This window comes from Lampris incognitus, chromosome 1 (assembly GCF_029633865.1).
Source record: "Lampris incognitus isolate fLamInc1 chromosome 1, fLamInc1.hap2, whole genome shotgun sequence".
NCBI lineage: Eukaryota > Metazoa > Chordata > Actinopteri > Lampriformes > Lampridae > Lampris > Lampris incognitus.
In genome coordinates, this window is record NC_079211.1 from 135,467,401 (window position 1) to 135,490,176 (window position 22,776).

The 22,776-nt window shown below is 42.4% G+C and overlaps 1 protein-coding gene across 1 annotated transcript in view; it reads right to left on the reverse strand.

Annotated features, from left to right (window-relative positions):
• The window catches only part of tacr1a (tachykinin receptor 1a), a 48,785-nt gene extending 26,868 nt beyond the window's left edge, over positions 1-21,917 (reverse strand). The window contains exons 1-2 of the mRNA XM_056287521.1: positions 21,514-21,917; positions 26-220 (exon numbers count right to left, since the gene is read on the reverse strand). Coding sequence (XP_056143496.1) covers positions 26-220; positions 21,514-21,917 — 599 coding nt within the window. The remainder of the gene's footprint in view (positions 1-25; positions 221-21,513) is intronic.
• Between the last annotated feature and the right edge of the window lie 859 nt (positions 21,918-22,776).

The window sequence follows — 22,776 nt, forward strand, 5'->3', positions numbered from 1 at the left end:
GAGACACACACACACACAAACTTACATCTTTTTGAAGTCATAGCTGGTGTACTCGGGCCAGTCAATGTAGCAGACCACACGTCCAGGGAGCTGGTCGGTGTTGGAGTAGTAGTACTGGGGGAACGCCAGGAGCATAGCGAGCACCCAGATCACCCCCACCAGAACCTTGGTCTCTGTGGACGACATGCGTTGCCGCAAGGGGTGAATAATGGCCATGTACCTACACAGACAGACAGACAGACAGGGTCAGCACAGGACGATGAGTCACATCGAGGCAAAGGTTAGGCAGAAAAATGCAGTGTTAAGTTATTTAAAGCTATGATCCATAATTCAAATGTAAACAACAGGGTTGCACCACTGCCAAAATATAAATGACAGGATTAGAACATACTGTCATTACCAAATTGATTGACAGGTCTATTAATACAAGGACTAATATTGAAAATGGCTAAATCCGAGTTTTGAATGTTTTCTGATGCTGTAAAAGGTTTGTTTAGTTTAGTAATTATTGTAAACACTGGAGTAAACCAGGCCTATATTTTCAATTATGGTCATTTGAGAAAGACACAAAATGTTTATTTCCCATCCATACCGCAAACTCTTCAATTACATATGTAAATATATCTCAGTTTTACACTAAAATAAATCACAGATTCCACTTTTGCCTTAACAAGGGATTACATCCACGTGACATAAAATGTCTTCTTTTTTTTTACAATTAGTTAAAAAACAAAAAAGGCCCAGATCACTGGTAATCATGATTGGGTTACTTAGGAGTATAAAAGAGGGGGATGGATTTGACAGATAAAACAGAAAACACACACACATTTTGCTCATTTAAAATTATCTGCACTCTGTAATGGATTAAGCTGTAAAGATATCTGGGTTCTTAAATGACTGACATTGTTAAAATGGTCATTGCTTATGAGATATGCACTTGTATACAGTTGTAAAATCTTACTCAAACCAAACACTGAGGAAATAAAGCACATAGATGTGTGCTTGCCACAGGCATGCATGTACATAAGAACTGCCCAGACTGGCTTAACTGGCTTTGGAGGGCCTTGAAGGTTGTCTTGAGGAGGGAAAAGATCACCCAGTCATGGAGGCATGCTGGAGGAGTATGCATACCCAAGGAGGAAGGAGCAGAGAGCATTGACCAGTTCTGGATCATCACCTTGCGTAGTGTTGAAGGCAAGATCTTTTTCAGCATTGTAGCCAAGAGACTCTCTGACTTCCTGCTGAGCAACAGACACATAGACACCACTGTGCAGAAGGGAGGGATCCCAGGTATCCCTGGTTGTCTGGAGCACACAGGCATGGTAACCCAGCTCATCAGGGAAGCAAGGGAGAGCAGCAAAGGGGACCTGATTGTGTTGTGGCTGCATCTTGCCAACACCTACGGCTCGATAACCCACAAGCTGTTTGAGGTAGCACTGGAGAAACATCATGTCCCCCTCAAGGTGAAATATCTCATCCTGGACTACTACAGCAAGTTCAGTATGAGGGTCTCCTTTGGCCCAGTGACATCCGACTGGCACCAGCTGGAAGTAGGGATCATAACCAGTTGCACCATCTTGGTAACCCTCTTCACGCTGGCTATGAACATACTGGTGAAGTCAGCAGAGAAGGAGTACCGGGGCCTGCTCAGCAAGTCCGGAACAGGGCACCCTCCCATCAGAGCCTTTATGGACAATGTAACGGTGACGACAAAAGCAGTGCCAGGGGCCAGATGGATCCTGCAGGCACTGGAGAGACTCATGTCTTGGGCACTCATGAGTTTTAAACCAGAAAAATGTCGCTCCATGGTGCTGAAGAGGGGAAAGGTAGTGGCGAAGTTCAGTTTCAAGATGGAAGAAGAGTAGACCCCAATCATCACCGAGAAGTCAGTAAAATGTCACAGGAAGGTCTTCGACTGCAGCCTGAAGACTACATCAGGACTACCACCGCCAATCTCGATAGCAGTGGACCGATCCGGTCTCCCTGGAAAATTCAAGGCTTGGATCTACGAGCATGAGATGTGGACACACAGTGGACAAACAGAAGCACAGAAGAAAAAAAAACTAAGTAGATGAATCCACTGAACCTGACTGTGAGTGATCAGGCTGAGACAAATTCAAAGCAACAGTTTTATCACCATCATAGATCGACTTGTCACAGAACTAGATCAGAGGAATCACTCCTACAAAGATGTTCAGCAGACATTTGGATTTTTGAGCAATATTCCATGCATACACTACCGTTCAAAAGTTTGGGATCACATTGAAATGTCCATATTTTTGAAGGAAAAGCACTGTACTTTTCAATGAAGATAACTTTAAACTAGTCTTAACTTTAAAGAAATACACTCTATACATTGCTAATATGGTAAATGACTATTCTAGCTGCAAATGTCTGGTTTTTGGTGCAATATCTACAAAGGTGTATAGAGGCCCATTTCAAGCAACTATCACTCCAGTGTTCTAATGGTACAATGTGTTTGCTCATTGGCTCAGAAGGCCAATTGATGATTAGAAAACCCTTGTGCAATCATGTTCACACATCTGAAAACAGTTTAGCTCGTTACAGAAGCTACAAAACTGACCTTCCTTTGAGCAGATTGAGTTTCTGGAGCATCACATTTGTGGGGTCAATTAAACGCTCAAAATGGCCAGAAAAAGAGAACTTTCATCTGAAACTCGACAGTCTATTCTTGTTCTTAGAAATGAAGGCTATTCCATGCGAGAAATTGCTAAGAAATTGAAGATTTCCTACACCGGTGTGTACTACTCCCTTCAGAGGACAGCACAAACAGGCTCTAACCAGAGTAGAAAAAGAAGTGGGAGGCCGCGTTGCACAACTGAGCAAGAAGATAAGTACATTAGAGTCTCTAGTTTGAGAAACAGACGCCTCACAGGTCCCCAACTGGCATCTTCATTAAATAGTACCCGCAAAACACCAGTGTCAACATCTACAGTGAAGAGGCGGCTGCGGGATTCTGGGCTTCAGGGCAGAGTGGCAAAGAAAAAGCCATATCTGAGACTGACCAATAAAAGAAAAAGATTAAGATGGGCAAAAGAACACAGACATTGGACAGAGGAAGACTGGAAAAAAGTGTTGTGGACGGATGAATCCAAGTTTGAGGTGTTTGGATCACAAAGAAGAACGTTTGTGAGACGCAGAACAAATGAAAAGATGCTGGAAGAATGCCTGACGCCATCTGTTAAGCATGGTGGAGGTAATGTGATGGTCTGGGGTTGCTTTGGTGCTGGTAAGGTGGGAGATTTGTACAGGGTAAAAGGGATTCTGAATAAGGAAGGCTATCACTCCATTTTGCAACGCCATGCCATACCCAGTGGACAGCGCTTGATTGGAGCCAATTTCATCCTACAACAGGACAATGACCCTAAACACACCTCCAAATTGTGCAAGAACTATTTAGAGCAGAAGCAGGCAGCTGGTATTCTATCGGTAATGGAGTGGCCAGCGCAGTCACCAGATCTGAACCCCATTGAGCTGTTGTGGGAGCAGCTTGACCGTATGGTACGCAAGAAGTGCCCATCCAACCAATCCAACTTGTGGGAGCTGCTTCTGGAAGCGTGGGGTGCAATTTCTCCAGATTACCTCAACAAATTAACAGCTAGAATGCCAAAGGTCTGCAATGCTGTAATTGCTGCAAATGGAGGATTCTTTGATGAAAGCAAAGTTTGATGTAAAAAAAATCTTATTTCAAATACAAATCATTATTTCTAACCTTGTCAATGTCTTGACTCTATTTTCTATTCATTTCACAACATATGGTGGTGAATAAGTGTGACTTTTCATGGAAAACACAAAATTGTTTGGGTGATCCCAAACTTTTGAACGGTAGTGTATATACAGGAGTGGCTAATCTCCAGAAGAAATAGGCAGGTGATCTGGAGGAAGATGCTGTGGATGAAATTGGACAATTCAGAGAATTTATAAAAGCAAATGAGGACACCTCAGCAAGGTCACTGTTGCGACTTATAAGAGGAAGGAAACTACATTCAGTGTTTCCAAATGTTGATATAGCACTTTATTTATGACTTTGCCTGTAAGCCAATGCTAGTGGGGAGAGTCCTTTTTCAAAACCGGGATTAGTTAAAACTGGACTGAGATCCACAATGGGCCTTATCAGATGCAAGGGTCTAAGGATAGGATATTGTATTGCGGTAAAGCCCACTGAGGCAAATTTGTAATTTGTGATATTGGGCTATACAAATAAAATTCACTTGACTTGACTTGGAACCAGGATCAAGTAGCCACTTGTCCATATTCAGTGATGAAAAAAGGATCTGTCGATGTTATGCTCTGACATTTTCGGAATGGCAAGTAGTTTACAAGGGTCTCAAAAGGTTTTCAGTGGTGACTGAACTTTTAAGTAAAAGACAGGTTACCTACACGGGGATCACCGGTTCGAATCCCCATGTTACCGCCGGCTTGGTCTACAGACACAATTGGCCATGTCTGCGAGTGGGAAGCCAGATGTGGGTATGCGTCCTGGTCGCTGCACTAGTGCCTTCTCTGGTCAGTTGGTCGAGGCGCCTGTTCAGGGGGAAGGGGGAAGGGGGGAAGGGGGAACTTGGAGGAATAGCGTGATCCTCCCACGTGCTATGTCCCCCTGGTGAAACTCCTCACTGTCAGGTGAAAAGAAGCAGCTGGTGACTCCACATGTATCGGAGGAAGCATGTGGTAGTCTGCAGCCCTCTCCGGCTCAGCAGAGGAGATGGAGCAGCAACCAGGACGGCTCGGAGAGGGGTAATTTGCCAAGTGCAGTTGGGGAGAAAAAGGGGGAAAAAATAAAAAAAGATGGTTGTAGGTGGACCGGTTTGATTAGTTTTTGTTTGTTTTAAGTAGAATGCCATGGGTATGCAACAGGCATGGGCGTAAGTCCATTAATACTGGGATGGCATCCATTACTTTACCTGTGCTCCCCTCCATAGGGTTAGTGGTTGTGTCAGGAAGGGCATCCAACATAAAACTGCCAAATCATTATGTGGATTGACAAGACCATACCAGATCAATCGAGGCTCTATGCCGGATCGATCGAGGCCCGGGTTAACAATGACCACCATTGGTGCTGTGCCCTCACATGGTACTGATGGAAACTATAAAATCCACTGTGGTGACCCCTGAGAAACAGGGAACAAGCCGAAAGAAGAAGAAGTAGAATACCATGGCATCATCTGAGAAATAAATCTGAAACGCAAGCATGGTGGCATGGGTCAAAGTGAATGGTTGAGCCAGTGAATTTGGAGCATCTGAAAAAAAAGGAGACAAAAAAAGCAAGCAAGAACATGGCTTCAAGAGTTTGAGCAAGTCAAGTCAATTTTATTTGTATAGCCCAATATCACAAATTACAAATTTGCCTTAAGGGGCTTTACAGCAACACAACATCCTGTCCTTAGACCCTCGAATCGGATAAGGTACAACTCCCTAAAAAAAAAACCTTTAACGGAGAAAAAATAGGAAGAAACCTCAGGGAGAGCAACAGGGGAGGGATCTTTCTCACAAAATGGACAATGTGCAGTGGATGTTGTGTTTACACAGTTTACAGAATACAACATTGAAAGAGGATAACAGAATTATAATGGAATTATAAAATATATGAAGAATATGATGAGGAGGATGCCAAGCAGTGTCCAGATGCCACCAAAACAGCCCAGGACCCAAGCCACATGACCAGTGCTGCTCTGCTGGTCTACTTCCCGCTGCACAAGACTGGGTAATGACAGTTGACCTGTAGAAGTAGCTGAAGATCCCAGCCCACATTACCCAGACCTCATTGAGATCAGACATCATCGTTATCTCTGAGGCCACAAAGCAGATTTTCCTGACTGAGCTCACTGTACTTTGGGAGGAGAGGATGGACGAGGCATGGGAGAAGAGGGCAAAATACCAGGAGCTGGTAGAGGACTGTCATGTGCAGGGGTGGAAGTCCAAGTGCATGCTGATTGAGGTGAGCTGCAGGGGGTTTGCAGGACAATCCTTGAGCAAGGCCTATGAAACCCTGGGCATCACAAGACCAAGCAGGAAGAAAGTCATCAGCAACAACAGTGAGGCAAAAGAGAGAAAGCCTCTAGAGGGCTCTGGCTGAAGAGAGGAGACCAGTGGGGTCTGTAGCACACCACTTAGACACAGGCTGTAAAGATTGCCCCCCTCCATCACAGTTTGGCAAGTCCTCACCAAACAGTTGTTATTCCTTGTGATAAGCCATCTGCCTTAACAGTCTCTAGCCTGGTGCATTCTTACATAGACATTTAAGAAAAGACATTTGGGAATTATTTTAAAACTGCTAATGTTTTGCATTTGCCCTTGCAAATATGATGATTGCCACCGATGGCCCATTGTCCGGCCCACAGGTTAAATTAGCTTGAATTGTCATAATTTGAACTCTACGGGGTAATCTAACAATAACATCTTGCCATGTAGAAACCACAGTTAATTGACAGCTATCTTAACTTTCCATATAACACCTCTGTGTTCCTTCAATGTGCCTTTTTAGACTCACCTTGATGTACAAAAATGTCCTGAATATTTGTGTACATGTCGAAATCTCCTCATTTCAGAAAACTGGTGAGATTTATACGTGTATGCAAAAGACAACTTGTACCCCTTTCACACTGGCCAAAAAAACCCCGCTAACATTTGCCTTTGGTGGTGAATGTTACATTGACCAAAAGCGGATGTTAGCGGGTTTATTGGCCAGTGTGAAAACGCCATAACTGACAGACAGCGTGATAATCTTTATTTCTTTGAAAAAAGTTGCGTACTGTAGATATTTCATCTTCATTCTCTAACTATTGTCTAACTCAAGTGTAGCTGCTGCTGTAAAACTTGAAATCCACTGAACCCTATTAATTTTTAGGGAGGCATATAACAAATAAACAACTTGATAAGTACTGAGAATGGAAGTTACGGTCTTGAGGATTGTATTTTTGCTCAACTGACATCTGAGATTGAATTTGTGATGTGTGGTATCTGCTGTGAATTGAGCCCTCTATATCCCAGAGATCATTAGAGGGAACAGGGGTTGCAATAGTTGTTTCATCAACACCTTCCCTCTGCAAAATAAATAAATAAATAAATAAAACATCGTTGAATTTTGGCTTTAAGTATTGATGTTGTATCTGTTGATATTTTATGACTTTGTTCTGCAGTATCTGCTAGCTATAGCCTCATCGTCTTCACTTTTTCCAAACTCGATGTCCGCCTTCTTTCCATCTGTTTGGCTTGCCATGCTGAAAATGGATGAATGCTGCTGGATCAATTGAAATGCCTAGCTCCGAAAGATTTAATGATCTTCGTGGAGTTCTCTTCAATATGTCAGTAATAGAAAGTATACAGGAAGGGAAATTTGTTAGCATTAAACTCTACCGGATTATAGAGTTTATGATTAGACATCTTTCCCCCCAACAATACCCCATCACAGAGGCTTCAGGCTGTGTTGATTTCATCATCTTCACTATTTGATTAAACGTCTGGTTAACATAACAAGGGGTCCTCTTGATGACTTCATTCAGGTTAGTAAGTCACATATAACACAGTTGCATTCAGTGCAATAACCTTTTAATCAAAGAAAGTTGTGTAAAGTAGTTTACACTGGGAATGTATCTGTAATAAATTGTAAATCACTTTTGCTTGGTTGGCTTTGTGACCCCTCATAAAACAACCTAACCAGTGTTTTCTTTTGGGTTTTGGGTTTTTCTTTTGTGAATCAAAGCTTTTCTCTAGAGATGACTGTGGTCTTTAGCTAAAAAGGATCCAATTAAAGACTGAAGCCCCCTCACAATCCACATCAATCTGCTAATTGGACATTAATCCAATTAGTCAAGTAAATTCTCTATGAGACAGTACAAGCCTGTTTCATGCTATAAGCAATCTGGATCATTTTGCTCCTTATTTGTTGAGCACTACCCCTACTGTTGATAAATTATGCATAATTATGCATAAATATGCAAAATATGGATTTTTTTCTAAAAATAGCTAAAAACCACTTTTCTCTGCATTTCAGATGATTCTGAGCATCTTTGATTTTTTTCACCTATATAAAAAAAATTTCTGGGACTTAGAAATGTTTTGGCATTATGCAAAATATATATGCATTTTTGCAAAAATGCACTTATGATCCTAATTTTTTTTGGAGGTGGTAGGTATTGTTCCAGAGAGGACCAGAAAAATAGCAGAAAATGAAATTGATATTATAAATATGCATAATTATGCAAAATATGCATTTTCTAAAAATGGCTAAAAACCACTTTTCTCGGCATTTCAGATGATTCTGAGCATTTGGGGGGGTTGGAGTGGGGGGGGGTTTAGGGGCAGGGGCATTTCAGATGATTCTGAGCATTTGGGGGGAGGGAGTTGGAGTGGGGGTGGGGGGTTTAGGGGCAGGGGGAAGGCGGTAGCTGGCAGGATGAAGAGGAGAGAGATTTAGACGGGTGGATAATGTAGCGGTTTGGTTATCCACCCATCTAAATCTCCCTCCTCTTTATCCTGCCAGCTAACCGCCTTCCCACTGCCCCTAACCCCCCCCCCCACTCCAACTCCCTCCCCCCAAATGCTCAGAATCATCTGAAATGCTGAGAAAAGTGGTTTTTAGCCATTTTTAGAAAATGCATATTTTGCATATTTATGCATAATTTTAATTTTCTGGGATTTTTCCCTTACTCTCTGAGACAATACCTACCACCTCCAAAAAGAATTAGGATCATAAGTGCTTTAGTTTTCGGTCCCGCTAACTACACTAACTAACACACACACACTAACACCACACACACACACACACACACATTACGAAAATATGGGAGTTGATTTTAATTTTCTGCTATTTTTCTGGTCCTCTCTGGAATAATACCTACCACCTCCAAAAAAAATTAGGATCATAAGTGCATTTTTGCAAAAATGCGTATTTTGCATAATGCCAAAACATTTTTTTATATAGGTGAAAAAATCAAAGATGCTCAGAATCATCTGAAATGCCGAGAAAAGTGGTTTTTAGCCATTTTTATAAAAATGCATATTTTGCATATTTATGCATAATTTTAATTTTTTGAGATTTTTCCCGTACTCTCTGGAACAATACCTACCACCTCCAAAAAGAATTAGGATCATAAGTGCTTTAGTTTTTGGTCCCGCTATCTACACTAACTAACACACACCCACACTAACACCACACACACACACATTACGAAAATATATGAGTAGATACATACACACACACACAAACACACACACACACACACACACACACACACACACACACATATATATATTTTATTTTTTGGGGGGGGTAGGGGGTGGGGAGAATCTAAATGTTCCCAGTGGTCATCTGAAAACTGAGAGATCAATACCTCAGCTGTATTTTGGCCCAGCTACAAAAAGCCCTTGCAACCACGTGTCTTCTTTACATACTAGGTGATAGTCTTCTGTTGTTGGCAGAATCAAACATTTCGAATGCCTGCTGTGCACAACAGGTGGATTGCTTTGACACTTGCACTGACCACCACTGCTGTTGGCATTCACATATGTACATAGATTTAATGTGCGTTGGAAACCAAGAAATTACACATAGAGATAATAGGCAAAGGAATTCCTCACATTTGTGCTACATTTGTCACATAGGGCGATACAGTAAGCACCAGAAGGAACCAACTGCAGTATTTGAAAGTGAATGAACTGTCATTATAGCTTGAACTCTTTGAATTGTCCATATTCTGTAAAACCTATCTATCAGATACTTCACTTTCGTTCACGTCATGTTTGTGTCAGGTTTACACTTGAACATCATTCAGGACGGCCATTGTTTGTTATACAATGCTTTGACACTTGAAGTAAGACTTGCAAACTAAGACTGACTAATAGCTAATCTTTACTGACACGTCTAAATTGTCAGTCACACTCCTAAATCGCAATTCAATCCTTTTTTAATACGTCAAATAAAATCCAAGAAACTCCCACTTATGTCCTATTGTCTGATGTCTTTGTTTCTGCCACTAAACCCACACCTCAATTACTGTCTGCAGGCAGATTCTGGTTTTAAACAGTGCACCTGATCAATGGGACTGATGGCAGCATCAGGATCCAGTCATAGATGGAACAGGTGAAGCGCAACTCCAATAATCTACAAATAGGCCCTAAACTGTCCTGGAAAAACATGAAAAAAATTCAATATCAACACCATGAAAACACTGCAGGGGAGTCTTCCGGAAGAGACATAAGTTATTAAGAGGGCTGCTGCAAAAAAAAAAAGAAAAAAAAGGCAAAATAGCCACCATTAAAAACCTGCCAATGATTTTATTTATTTATTTATTTTGGCAAATTATGTCTGAAAGCAGGTCCTGGTAATTTGATCATGACTTTATTCATTGGCTTATTGGTCTCGGAGGAGAAAGCTTTTGTTTTGCAGGATTGTATAAAATTCCCATTAACAGATGTGTGTGAGGGTGTGTGTGTGTGTATGCATGGTAATGTTTCTATGTCAACGAATGTACTCAAAAGTCCACTAGTCATCTCTTCATATCAGCCAACCACCATGGACAGCAGAGTATTATCCATGAGTATATGTTGTTGTGTAAATGCAAATTTAGCATCCATCTGTGCCCCCCCCCCACTCATGTGTTTCAGGGTGTGTAAATGTTTGCATGCATATTTGCACATATTGCATGGGTGCAAGAGGTTGTGTAAATGTGTACAGTGGTGCTTGAGAGTTTGTGAACCCTTTAGAATTTTGTGTATTTCTGCATAAATATTAACTAAAACATCATCAGATTTTCACACAAGTCCTAAAAGTAGATAAAGAGAACCCAATTAAACAAATCAGACAAAAATATTATACTTGGCCATTTATTTATTGAGGAGAATGATCCAATATTATATATCTGTGAGTGACAAAAGTATATGAACCTTTGCTTTCAGTATCTGGAGTGCGTGTGTATATATATATATATATATATATATATATATATATATATATATATATATATATGCTTGCTATTTGTGTACTGTATGTCTGTGTATACATACACAACAAGTGTGTGCTCATGCTCGAGGATGTTTATTTATACAGATGTGTGTATTACAGATGGGTCAGCTAAGAGTTAACATGGATTAGATGGATTCTTAATTGGTCTGACATGATTTCATTGTACAAATAACATCCACCTCTCTGGTGACCTCACACGTTCAAAATGTCAGAAGAAAGAGGATCACATGCACCATTACATCAAAAGCCAGAGCAAAAGTGTAGGTGTGTTAATGTTGTGACGCTTGCTTAGTATCTGACCCTTCCTGAAAAAGATAAGTCAGAAAAAGGTATTTGCTCATGACCAGACCACTCTAAGGGTAGTACAAAATAAATAAATAAAAATATCTGTGTATGTTCTGCAGCAAAAGGGTCAGTGTTTCAAATCTCACAAAAGCCATGTTTCAGTCAAATTTTTGTTGTGGAAGATTTTCAAACAGTTCTTCCTCATTGACTGTAAGACACCCTAGATATATGAACGCTATCTAAATGGCCTTAAGGTGAAAACATGTTGTATATCAAAAAGCTGCGTGCAAATTAATTTTGAAAGAAAGCTGGCAGGGGTTGGGGTAGTGACTCAAGTTCTAGGAAAAAACCCACCAAATATTGACAGATCAATGGGGCTGTAGAGACTTATATGTACAGATAGAGAGAGAAAAGCAGAGAGGGGGAGAGAGAGAGAGATTTTGATTTTTAACAATACTTTAATAAAAATTAAAAAAATGTTTCAAAACAACAATAATAAACAGGATAAAAACCAACACACTCAGTAACATAAGATTCACAGAATCCAAATCATCTCAGTGCACTCCCAAAGATCAGCTCATCATCCACAACGCCACAAAGCATATTTTTACAACACCACACACTGCAAAAACTTTCCAGATTTGTCATCATTTTGAAATAATAAAAATGTACTTTTAAATGCGCTTTTAACATTTTTAAAAACACAAAACAGCATAATCAGCCCCAGTTTTCTACAGTGTTTCTTCTGCTCAGATACACAGCCATCTTTGCCCTTCCCAGAATGAAATTAAGAAGCTGGCATTTGACCTCGTTTTTCTGAGAGTACCTATAGTCCAGAATGAACATGGGTATAGAAAAGACTTCCCCAAACAATCCAAAGACATTTTCCAGCATTGTAAAAAGTGGCAGCAGTCGACAACATTCCATGACACAATGAAAAACACAATTAGTGCAAAATAGGCAGTCATGGCTAACATCAGAATTAATGACAGAGACAAAACAAAAGCATTAACAGCCACGATACCATGTAAAACCCTCCACTGCAGGTCTGCAGCTCTTTTAATCAATGGTGGTTTGTACAGTGCTCGCCACACTCAGGCCCAACACTGTCAGTCAGACCTAAGTGAGCTCTCCATGGAGTGTCAGTGTTACCATTTAATTTGTCCCAGTGTAAAACTTTAACAAACATTTTATACAATGACCCTCCATTCGGATCTTTAAAAGAAAACAGAGGAATTCTCACTTTAAAAAAAAAAGGTCCTGTACAGTCCTTAAAATCTGGGGAAATGTTCATTGAAGGGAAAACATCATTCTCATCAGGTTTAAGAGAGCTATTATAATACTGATTCAACAGTGTTTGCTCACCACTTGTGAGAGCTTCTCTCCATTTATTAAGCAGCAAAGTAATAACACAAGTCAATCTCAGCTCTAAGCGGGAGGCAAAAGGAGCTGCATTGTCCATGTTTGGACCTGCAAGCTGAACTACATGCACCAGAGTCACCACATTAGACACACAGAACCGCCTGAGCAGAATTGACCCCACTTGACAGACTGCACTGAAACGGGCACCATGTATGGTTGGTTCCTGGAGCAGCCAGAATAAAGAGCTGTGTTGCCTCAGTCTCTAATTTTGAACAGTCCATGATAGAATTCAGGTAGTTCCTTGATATTAAGCTGTTTTAAGTCTATCAAAAACAAAGATCTATTCAGTCCCAGTCTACCTACTGACTCAAAATGGTGCAAGTCAGCGACCTCCACACTAAATCAGCAGGACTGTACAGAAACCATTGTTGGAACTGGAATTGGAAGGTAGCCCCCCTGCTGCTCAGGTGGATCAGGGCCTGTCTGCCTTCAATGCTCGGCAGATACAGCATACTCTGAGGTACCCAGTGCAGTTTGTCCCAGAAGACGTTGACAAGAAGAGCCTGGATCTTCAACAGCAGCTCTGGTGGCCTGGGGTCAACCACTGACAGGCAATGCCATAAAATTGACGATACCAAATTATTAGTGATCAGGACTCGACCTCTGTAGGACATCTTAGTTAAAATCCACTTCCACTTTGCTAAACGAACTTTGACCTTTTCAAGAACATTTTCCCAGTTTTTAAGAACAATAGATGATCTAGAAGCACTCCTAAATATTTCAGCTCCCCTACCTTCCAAATCAACCCCCCAGGCAAACTCAGCTTTTTCTCCAGTACACCCCCAACACTGAGAGCTTCACTTTTGAGCCAGTTAACTTTGGCTGAAGGTATTAAGCCAAACTGGACAACATCGCTGACCAACATGTCGATATCCTACTGACCGTTTACCAGAATTACCAAATCATCTGCATAGGCTGACAGTTTTAAGGGTGCATTACAACCTGGAATAGTTATACCCTGAAGATCAGATCTAAGTTTGTGTAACAGAGGCTCAAATGCTAGGGAAGAGGGCACAGCCTTGTCTAACTCCCCTTTGGATTTGAAAAGGAGTGCTCAAAACACCATTAATTATCAGCACACTCTGAATGTCACAATACTAATAAAACCAGGACCAAAACCAAAGGCACTCAACGTGAGCCATAAATATTCATGCTCAACATGATCAAAAGCTTTTTTCCTGATCAATCGATATGATACCAGCTATGAGGCCAAACCGCTTACAGAGCTCTAAAAAGTGTTGAATCAGAATGATGTTATCCAAAATCAACCTGCCAGGTACACAATAGGTCTGGTCACAACAAATCACTTGTTCCATCACTTTACTCAGCCTGGTTGCTAACACTTTTGAGAGGAGCTTATAATCAGTGCAAAGCAGTGACACGGGCCTCCAGTTTTTAATGGACTGTAGATCCCCTTTCTTAGGCAGTAAAGTAAGAACCGCCTTCCTGCAGTTTAATGGCAGACACCCTCTGGCGAGACTATCATTTAGCACTGCCAGCAGATCCCCCCCCCCCCCGACCACCGACCAGAAAGGTGTGTAAAAGTCAACAGGTAGACCATCAATTCCGGGAGCTTTCCCACTCTGCATACTCTGCAGAGAAGCATAGAGAGCAGCATAGAGTTCATCAGAGGAGAGAGCTCCTTCCAACTCTCCATTACTCTGCTGTTCAACCTGAGGGAGATCAGTATAAAAGCTCTGAGACACTGTCTGCTCACATTTAAACAGGTTACTGTAAAAGCTGACAGCACACTTACGAATTGCAGTATGGTCAGTCAGCACCTGCCCAGTCAGATTTTAAACTGTGACTGAACCTCTTCTATCTATTCTTACACTCCAGGCCAAAGAAAAAGTGTGATGGGACATCCATCTGGGCTATGTTTTGAAAGTAGGACCTGACCAAAGCCCCCCGAGCTGAAACACCCAGCAGGTTATTTAAACGAGATTTTTTTCCACTGCAAGTGCCTCAGTATGGTGTTGGTCTCCTGTGGCCTCTGCAGAATCTTGGGAGTTCCTCTACTTCAGACTCCAGAACATTCACTGAACTCATTAAGGTTTGTGTGACATTCTGAGTGTACTGTTGACAAAGTTGTCTTATTTGGACTTTTCTAATATCCCACCACTGTTGTACAGACACAAAATCAGATTTTATACTTAGGTGGTTTTTCCAAAAACAGACAAAAGCTTCCTTGAAATTTTTAACCCGAGTGTTAAAATGCCAGTAAGCAGTATTGGGTTTTACACATTTTATAAAGACCGAAGGAAGTAGTAGATAAAGGACCAAAACCGGTACAAGTGAGTGATCAGAAAAACCAACAAGGCTGATAACACAACTTTTGAATACATTAAACTGATGTTTAAAACAATAAAAACACTCAAGCCTGGCCATAGACAGTAAGTTATCCTTAACATGTGTCTATGTGTATTGTCTCTGTTTATTATGAACTCCTCTCTGCACGTCACACAATTCATGAGCCTCAATAAGCTGAAGCAGCTGAATATGAGAGGCAGCATGAGGCTCTGCATGGTTCTTGTCTAACTTGCTGTGCTCAGTACAGTTAAAATCTCCACCAATAAATAAATATTCTTCACTGTTACATTTCTCAATAACTTCATTTAAAACATACACTCACCGGCCACTTTATAAGGCACACCTGTCCAACTGCTCGTTAACGCAAATTTCTAATCAGCCAATCACATGGCAGCAACTCAATGCATTTAGGCATGTAGACATGGTCAAGACGATCTGCTGCAGTTCAAACCGAGCATCAGAATGGGGAAGAAAGGTGATTTAAGTGACTTTGAACGTGGCATGTTTGTTGGTGACAGACTGGCTGGTCTGAGTATTTCAGAAACTGCTGATCTACTGGGATTTTCACGCACAACCATCTCTAGGGTTTACAGAGAATGGCCCGAAAAAGAGAAAATATCCAGTGAGCAGCAGTTCTGTGGGCGAAAATGCCTTGTTGATGCCAGAGGTCAGAGGAGAATGGCCAGACTGGTTCGAGCTGATAGAAAGGCAAAAGTAACTCAAATAACCACTCATTACAACCGAGGTATGCAGAAGAGCATCTCTGAACGCACAACACGTCGAACCTTGAGGCAGATGGGCTACAGCAGCAGAAGACCACACCGGGTGCCACTCCTGTCAGCTAAGAACAGGAAACTGAGGCTACAATTCGCACAGGCTCACCAAAATTGGACAATAGAAGATTGGAAAAACGTTGCCTGGTCTGATGAGTCTCGATTTCTGCTGCGACATTTGGATGGTAGGGTCAGAATTTGGCGTCAACAACATGAAAGCATGGATCCATCCTGCCTTGTATCAACGGTTCAGGCTGCTGGTGGTGGTGTAATGGTGTGGGGGATATTTTCTTGGCACACTTTGGGCCCCTTAGTACCAATTGAGCATCGTGTCAACGCCACAGCCTACCTGAGTATTGTTGCTGACCATGTCCATCCCTTTATGACCACAGTGTTCCCATCTTCTGATGGCTACTTCCAGCAGGATAACGCGCCATGTCATAAAGCTCGAATCATCTCAGACTGGTTTCTTGAACATGACAATGAGTTCACTGTACTCAAATGGCCTCCACAGTCACCAGATCTCAATCCAATAGAGCACCTTTGGGATGTGGTGGACCGGGAGATTCGCATCATGGATGTGCAGCCGACAAATCTGCAGCAACTGTGTGATGCTATCATGTCAATATGGACCAAACTCTCTGAGGAATGTTTCCAGTACCTTGTTGAATCTATGCCACGAAGGATTAAGGCAGTTCTGAAGGCAAAAGGGGGTCCAACCTGGTACTAGCAAGGTGTACCTAATAAAGTGGCCAGTGAGTGTATATAAAGACTAATCTCTCCACTCCCATGACTGGAGCATAAATATCAATAAACACCATTTTTACATTTTCATACATTGCTCTTACTTTTAACAGATGGCCTTTAATAACTTCTTCAGACCCAACAGACTGAGGAATAAAATTCCTGGAAAAAAAGAATTCCAACTCCACAACTGTTACTGGTTTTGTGACTTAAAATGGTTTCACCAGTCCATTCTTTTCTCCAGTCAGCCTCGCTATCAGCAGTACTGTGTGTCTCTTGTACAAAAAACAAAAACTCATCTAACTTTTTAGAAGCACACAGCTTGAAAAGACAGGCCCCTTTTTCATCATTCCTTACTCCATTACTTCCTGCTTTGGGCATGGTGGCGCAATGGTTGGCGCTGTTGCCTCACAGCAAGAAAGTCCTAGGTTCGAACCCCGGGGTTGTCCAACCTTGGGAGGTCATCTCAGGTCCTTTCTGTGTGGAGTTTGCATGCTCTTCCCATGTTTGTGTGGGTTTTCTCCGGGTGCTGCAGTTTCCCCCACCATCAAAAAGACATGCATGTTAGGGTTAATCCTGTCTGTGCCCCTGACCGAGGCATGGCAAGAAGAACTGGAGTTGGTCCCCGGGCGCTGCACGGCAGCTGCCCACTGCTCCTAGCTACAGAGCTAGGATGGGTTAAATGCATAGGAAGAATTTCCCCACGCAGATCAATAAGTAGTCAAATAAAAAAAAAGCTGCCTATTCTTACGTCCCCCATAATACAGAGAAAAGTTGTAAAACAAAAAAAAATGAATGAACAAACAATAAATTGAAAAACTCATCATCCGCTAACTGTTTGTGACCTTTTGAACTATTTTTTTTAGTGATAAGTTTCTTGTTCAGTGAAAGCTTTTGCCTCCAAACCACCGGGACTTCTCAGAAAGGTCTTCAAAGAAGAGTTGGAGTTGTGAATCAGGGAACACTTTCTCAACTTGAACATTTCTAGCTCCTCAGTATCCTGCAGAAACTCCTTAATACTCACCAAAGAATATCTGTTCTTTTTGTGAGTCCCCATCTGTGAGGAGGATAGAGACTCCACATCACTCTCCTCATCACCTTCACTTTCATCTGACTGCAGGCACCTACTCTGACAAGAAACCTTTATCGCTTTACTAGAAGGCTGAAACACATCATCGGGTTTCCTCTTTTTATCCTTGACATTAGAAGAGGCTTTGTTTATCAACATCTCTCACTTTCCCCCTCCTTTGTTTCAGTCTGTGTGTCCACTACGTCACAGTTAATACTATCTTAGGGACACGTTTCAATAACCTCTACGACAGCATCTTTATGTGTAGGACCCAGATCAGCAGCACGTGAACCTGCAGCCCCAGGACTAGCAGCACCCGAACCAGCAGCCCCCGAACTACCATAACCCGGATCATCAGCAACTGAACCAGCCGTCCCCGGATTAGCAGAACCTGAATCTGCAGCACCTGAATCAGCAGCCTGAAATTCAGCTTCACTCTGTTTTTCTTTTTTTTTTTTTTTTTTTTTTGCTGCTGTGCTTTGAGCTCTGTGCTGCAGACTCACCATCATTTAACTCAGTAGTTGGTTTCTCTGGACCGGAACAGATGAGGTGACCCTCCATTCCACAGCCAAAACACTTCATTTTCTCCAACGATACATAAACAGCGTAGTCAAAAACGCTTTATATGTTTTATATTTTTCTTTCATCGCCTTATTTTAATTGTTTTCATCATAATCCTTGTTTTATCGGCTCTAGTGCTGTTTGTTTTAATTGTGTTGTTGTGGCTCCGGTTTCCTCCCACAGTCCAGAGACATGTAGGTCAGGTGAACCAGCCATACTAAAGTGCCCCTAGGTATGAATGTGTGTGTGTGTGTGTGTGTGTGTATATGTCGGCCCTGTGTGATGGTCTGGCGGCCTGTCCAGGGTGTCTCCCCACCTGCCGCCCACTGACTGCTGGGATGGACTCCAGCATCCCCGCAACCCTGAGAGCAGGATAAGCGGTTCGGATAATGGATGGATGGACTTTATCCTGACCGTGTTTTACCTTGTTCTGTGGAGCGGATCTGGCATTATGTCCCATGTTTTTATTGTATTCTGTTGTTTTATCTTGACTATGTGCATTATTTTATCCTGTTGTGTAAGGCACCTTGTGATGTTGTTTAGGAAGGTGCGATATAAATCAAGTTTATTGTTGTTATCACTCTGAACTTCAACATCAAATTCAACTCCTCTGCGTTGTTCTTCAGAACCATAAAGACCTGCCTTCTGAAGGAAGCATGTTTTTAAATGCGGAGATGTACAGCTCAGAGGAGTCGGTTTTAATTGGGGACATTAACTGTCCACATCTCGCCAGTTCTGTCTGCGACATTTCGTTGCTAACGAAGGACAAAATTATCTTTTTGCAGCACCTGAACAAAGGTGTCCTGAACCTAATGACTATAAAATAACAGACGTGAAAGCACCAGAACCAGACTCTGGTTCAGACCTTGGTTTGGACTTTCAAGTGTGAAAGGTGTCTTAGATTACCACGGTTTGCTCAACCGCCACGTTAACTTTTCTCAACACGCTCCATGAAAACAACGACTCCGGGATTCATTCTAGACGCGGGCCTCGACCTACACTGTCGTCACCAACAGTTGCACCCATCGCTAAGATGCAGTCTTCCACAGAGGACTCGAACGTCGGGCAGAGTTTAGCTCCCTGTGGCGCGTGAGCTTCTCCAGCCCCACGCCTCCGACTCCACGAGTCTGCATGACTCACAGCCGAGCTGGTCGGAGCCGTTCCGGAATTTGAACAAAAAAACGCCACTACGACGATAAATCTGTCAAAATACAAGTCCAAAAAAACAACAACGAAATATAGAAAACGGACTCTCGTGTGAGAGAGAGAGAGAGAGAGAGAGAGAGAGAGAGAGAGAGAGAGAGAGAGAGAGAGAGAGAGAGAGAGATATGTTCCAGGTGGCCAGCATATCTGATGTAGGATGCAGGCATCTCCAGGGAAAAGGACGGAGGAGGTGGAAATTGAATGATGCAGGTTCGAGAGCTAAAGATAAGACTGCCATAAATTGCCGTTAATATGCTCTGCACTGCAGTAAGTCACCTCCTGCCAAGAATGGGTCACACTAGGTCGGATTGGGGAGGAGGAGGAGGAGGAGGAGCAGAGACAGTGGCGGTGGTCGCGTTAGAGGATACGTGGTATGAGGAAATTTGCCAATGACTGTGCCACGCCCTTTACTTGTCAGGGTCGTTTTCTCCTTGACCCCATGAATGTGGACATTTTAATTGTGCAGCTCAGGACGGTGACATGGCTGTCTTCTTCCTGAATTCGGCTGTAACTGGACCAACAATAACAGCCCAGTCCTTTTCCTAGCTCAAGCGACTACCCTTGTTGAGAGACACCTCACTCAAATGGGAATGTTTTAGACCTACAGCAATGCCATCAAGGCAGTTTATTCCAAGTCTGAAGGCTTCAAGTGTCTCTATGGAGCCATGCCCAGTTAGTCCCGTGAATCCATGAATCCAAATATGAGCCTTAAAGATAAATGACTCATTTGGCTGCGGTCAGGGCAGAAATAGAAGTCCGTTCTGCTGCCCAGTGGGGACACCACGGTGAAGATGAATTAGCCTCGTTTAATTAGACTGACCAGAAATCCCTCGCTCCTTGTTCTCCTCTACATAACGCTCATGTGGCGTGCACATGAAGCCACGAAGACGCAAGCTTACTCTGGCTGGCTAATCCGTCCACAATAAACTCTGATTAAATCTGGCACTCGCCAAACCCACGAGTGCTCTGCGGGTTTGATGGGCTGGGTCTGAAATCGTGCACCATTTCACGAGATTACTTTCTAAAATTTGTCTTTTTTTCTTCTCTCTCTCCCCAGTATTTGCTGTCTCTCATTTGCATACTGATAGTTAAGACGAACTGCCTCCAAAAATATAATCATCTTTTAAATAAAGGGGGGGGGCAATATTTACTGAGAAGCCATTACACCAACTCAAACCTAATGCAGCCTAATGACTTCCGGAGGGTTAGGTGAAGGGTTGTGATCTCTAGATCATCGTCTTGAAAGGGTGGAAGGGATGAGCGGATTTAGTGTGTTTGGTGTATATGGCGTGTCCTTGTCGCTAACTCTTTGCTGGCTCTCTCTTTTTCTCCTCAAATTTTGAAGCACCACAGTAAGTCAAGTGATCGCTGAAAGGAAGGCCATGACGACTGGACTTACTCACAGGGTGCAGCGATACAAACCGGAAGATACGTATCAGTCGTGTAAGGGAACGGTTTCATGAGTGAATTAAGGATGTTGCTTGTTAAGTGGAAGAGACAGTCTGATACAAAGACATTTAAACACAAATACCTGAACTCATTATATATACAGCGCGCACGCACGCACGCACACGACGCGCGCGCACACGGAGATGCCCTTCTACATCACTTGATTTAATTTTACCACTGACGTTTAAGTGGAAGTCATCACACTGATTAAGATGGACTGACAGATGTAAATGTACTGAGGAAAGCCGTGCCAAAAAAGGTCTTGAGATGCGGCGCTATAACGCCTTAATGAATGTATTTTCCCCATGAAGTAATTTGAGCTTTTGCATTTGCAGAATCTCTCCGTCTCTCACTCACTCACTCACTCACTCACTCACTCGCTCGCTCTAGCTCTCTCTCTCTATATATACATATATATATACACATATATACATATATATATATATATATATATATATATATATATATATATATATATACACACAAGGTGTATAATATATATGAGTGCACGCAGTCATAAGCTGCAAAGGGGATGAACTCCTTACTCCTAATATTGCTTTTATGATTTTAACCACATGTCAATCCTTAAACAAAACGTATAATTTGATCATATCTGAAATGGCTGGTAACATGAGCCTTGCACTGAAGAGATTTTTTTTTCATGATCCAGCTTTTCAAGAAATATGCGGAGGACACTGGCACATTGGTCCTACCTGTCCAGCGCTATGGCTGTCATTGAGTAGATGCTGGCGAACACAGCCGCGATGGGGAAGAAGTTGTGGAAACGGCAGTACTCGAGTCCAAAGTACCACTCGTTGCGCACGGCGTAGACGAAGTTGATGACGGTGTTGAAGGCGGACATCGACGCTTCTGCGAAGGCCAAGTTGAGCAGAAAATAGTTGGTGACGGTTCTCATGCGCTTGTGCGCCATTATAATCCATATCACTATGATATTCCCCACCACAGACACGACAACTATGCAACTGTACGCCGTTGCCCAAAGCACGATTCTCCAGGCTGGCTGCACAAACTGGTTCCAGTATAGCGTTCCGTTACTGGTGTCCGAGCCGTTGGTCCCGTTGCTTGGAGAGTCGGTGTAATTGTATAGATAATCCATGTTGCTCCTGGCTACGATTTCAGCGGTACTACAGTCAAAAGGAGAATTCAATGTGATTCTGTGTAACCACAGAAAAAGAAAGAAAGCAACAAAAAAAACCCGCAAGTGAATATACTATCAAAGTTTCTTCAAAAGCTGCTGTTGAAACTGAACATGAGGGTGCGTCCACTTGAAGCCAGCAGTGCATTCGGGTCCTGTCGCTTCATTTGGGGCATTTCGTTTAAAATCTTTTTATCTTTTTAACTTTCCGCGGTGCGTAAAAACGCGCAGACCAACGCGCCCCGTCATTGCAGAAGCCGAGTGAAGAGGATCCCGGTGTGCTGTCCAGTGTACCTCCGCGCTTTCTCCCCTTCCCCTCACAGGGGTTGAAAGTGTGTGTGTGCGTGTGTGCGTGTGTGTTCTTACGCTGAGCAGCCCACACCACCTTATGAGGAGTGTGATGTGTCAAATTTTGAACCCCCAAGCGAATATGTATCCCATAGAACCCGCAGCGTCGCGGGAACCCGCAAACGTTGGGTTAAAGCGAACCCTAGTTATATATGTATTTATATTTTCTTTTCAAGTAAGGAAATGAGAAAAAGATAGGATATTTATCTATTCATCCATCTATTTTTTGTAATTCTAGATCATAACACGGGTTTACAAAGTCTGAAAACGTTCGCCTGCTTTTTTTGTTATTTTGATAATCTCAAATTGCTGAAAAACTGACAATATGAAAATATGAATAAAAGAAAATATTTACCATTCCCTTCGCGTTCCCGTGATGCTATTCACTAATATATGGGATACTGTGTTTTTGGGGGGATACAAAATTAGGCACCACCAGTGCAAACGTACAGGACGCTGAGCGCGCACACTC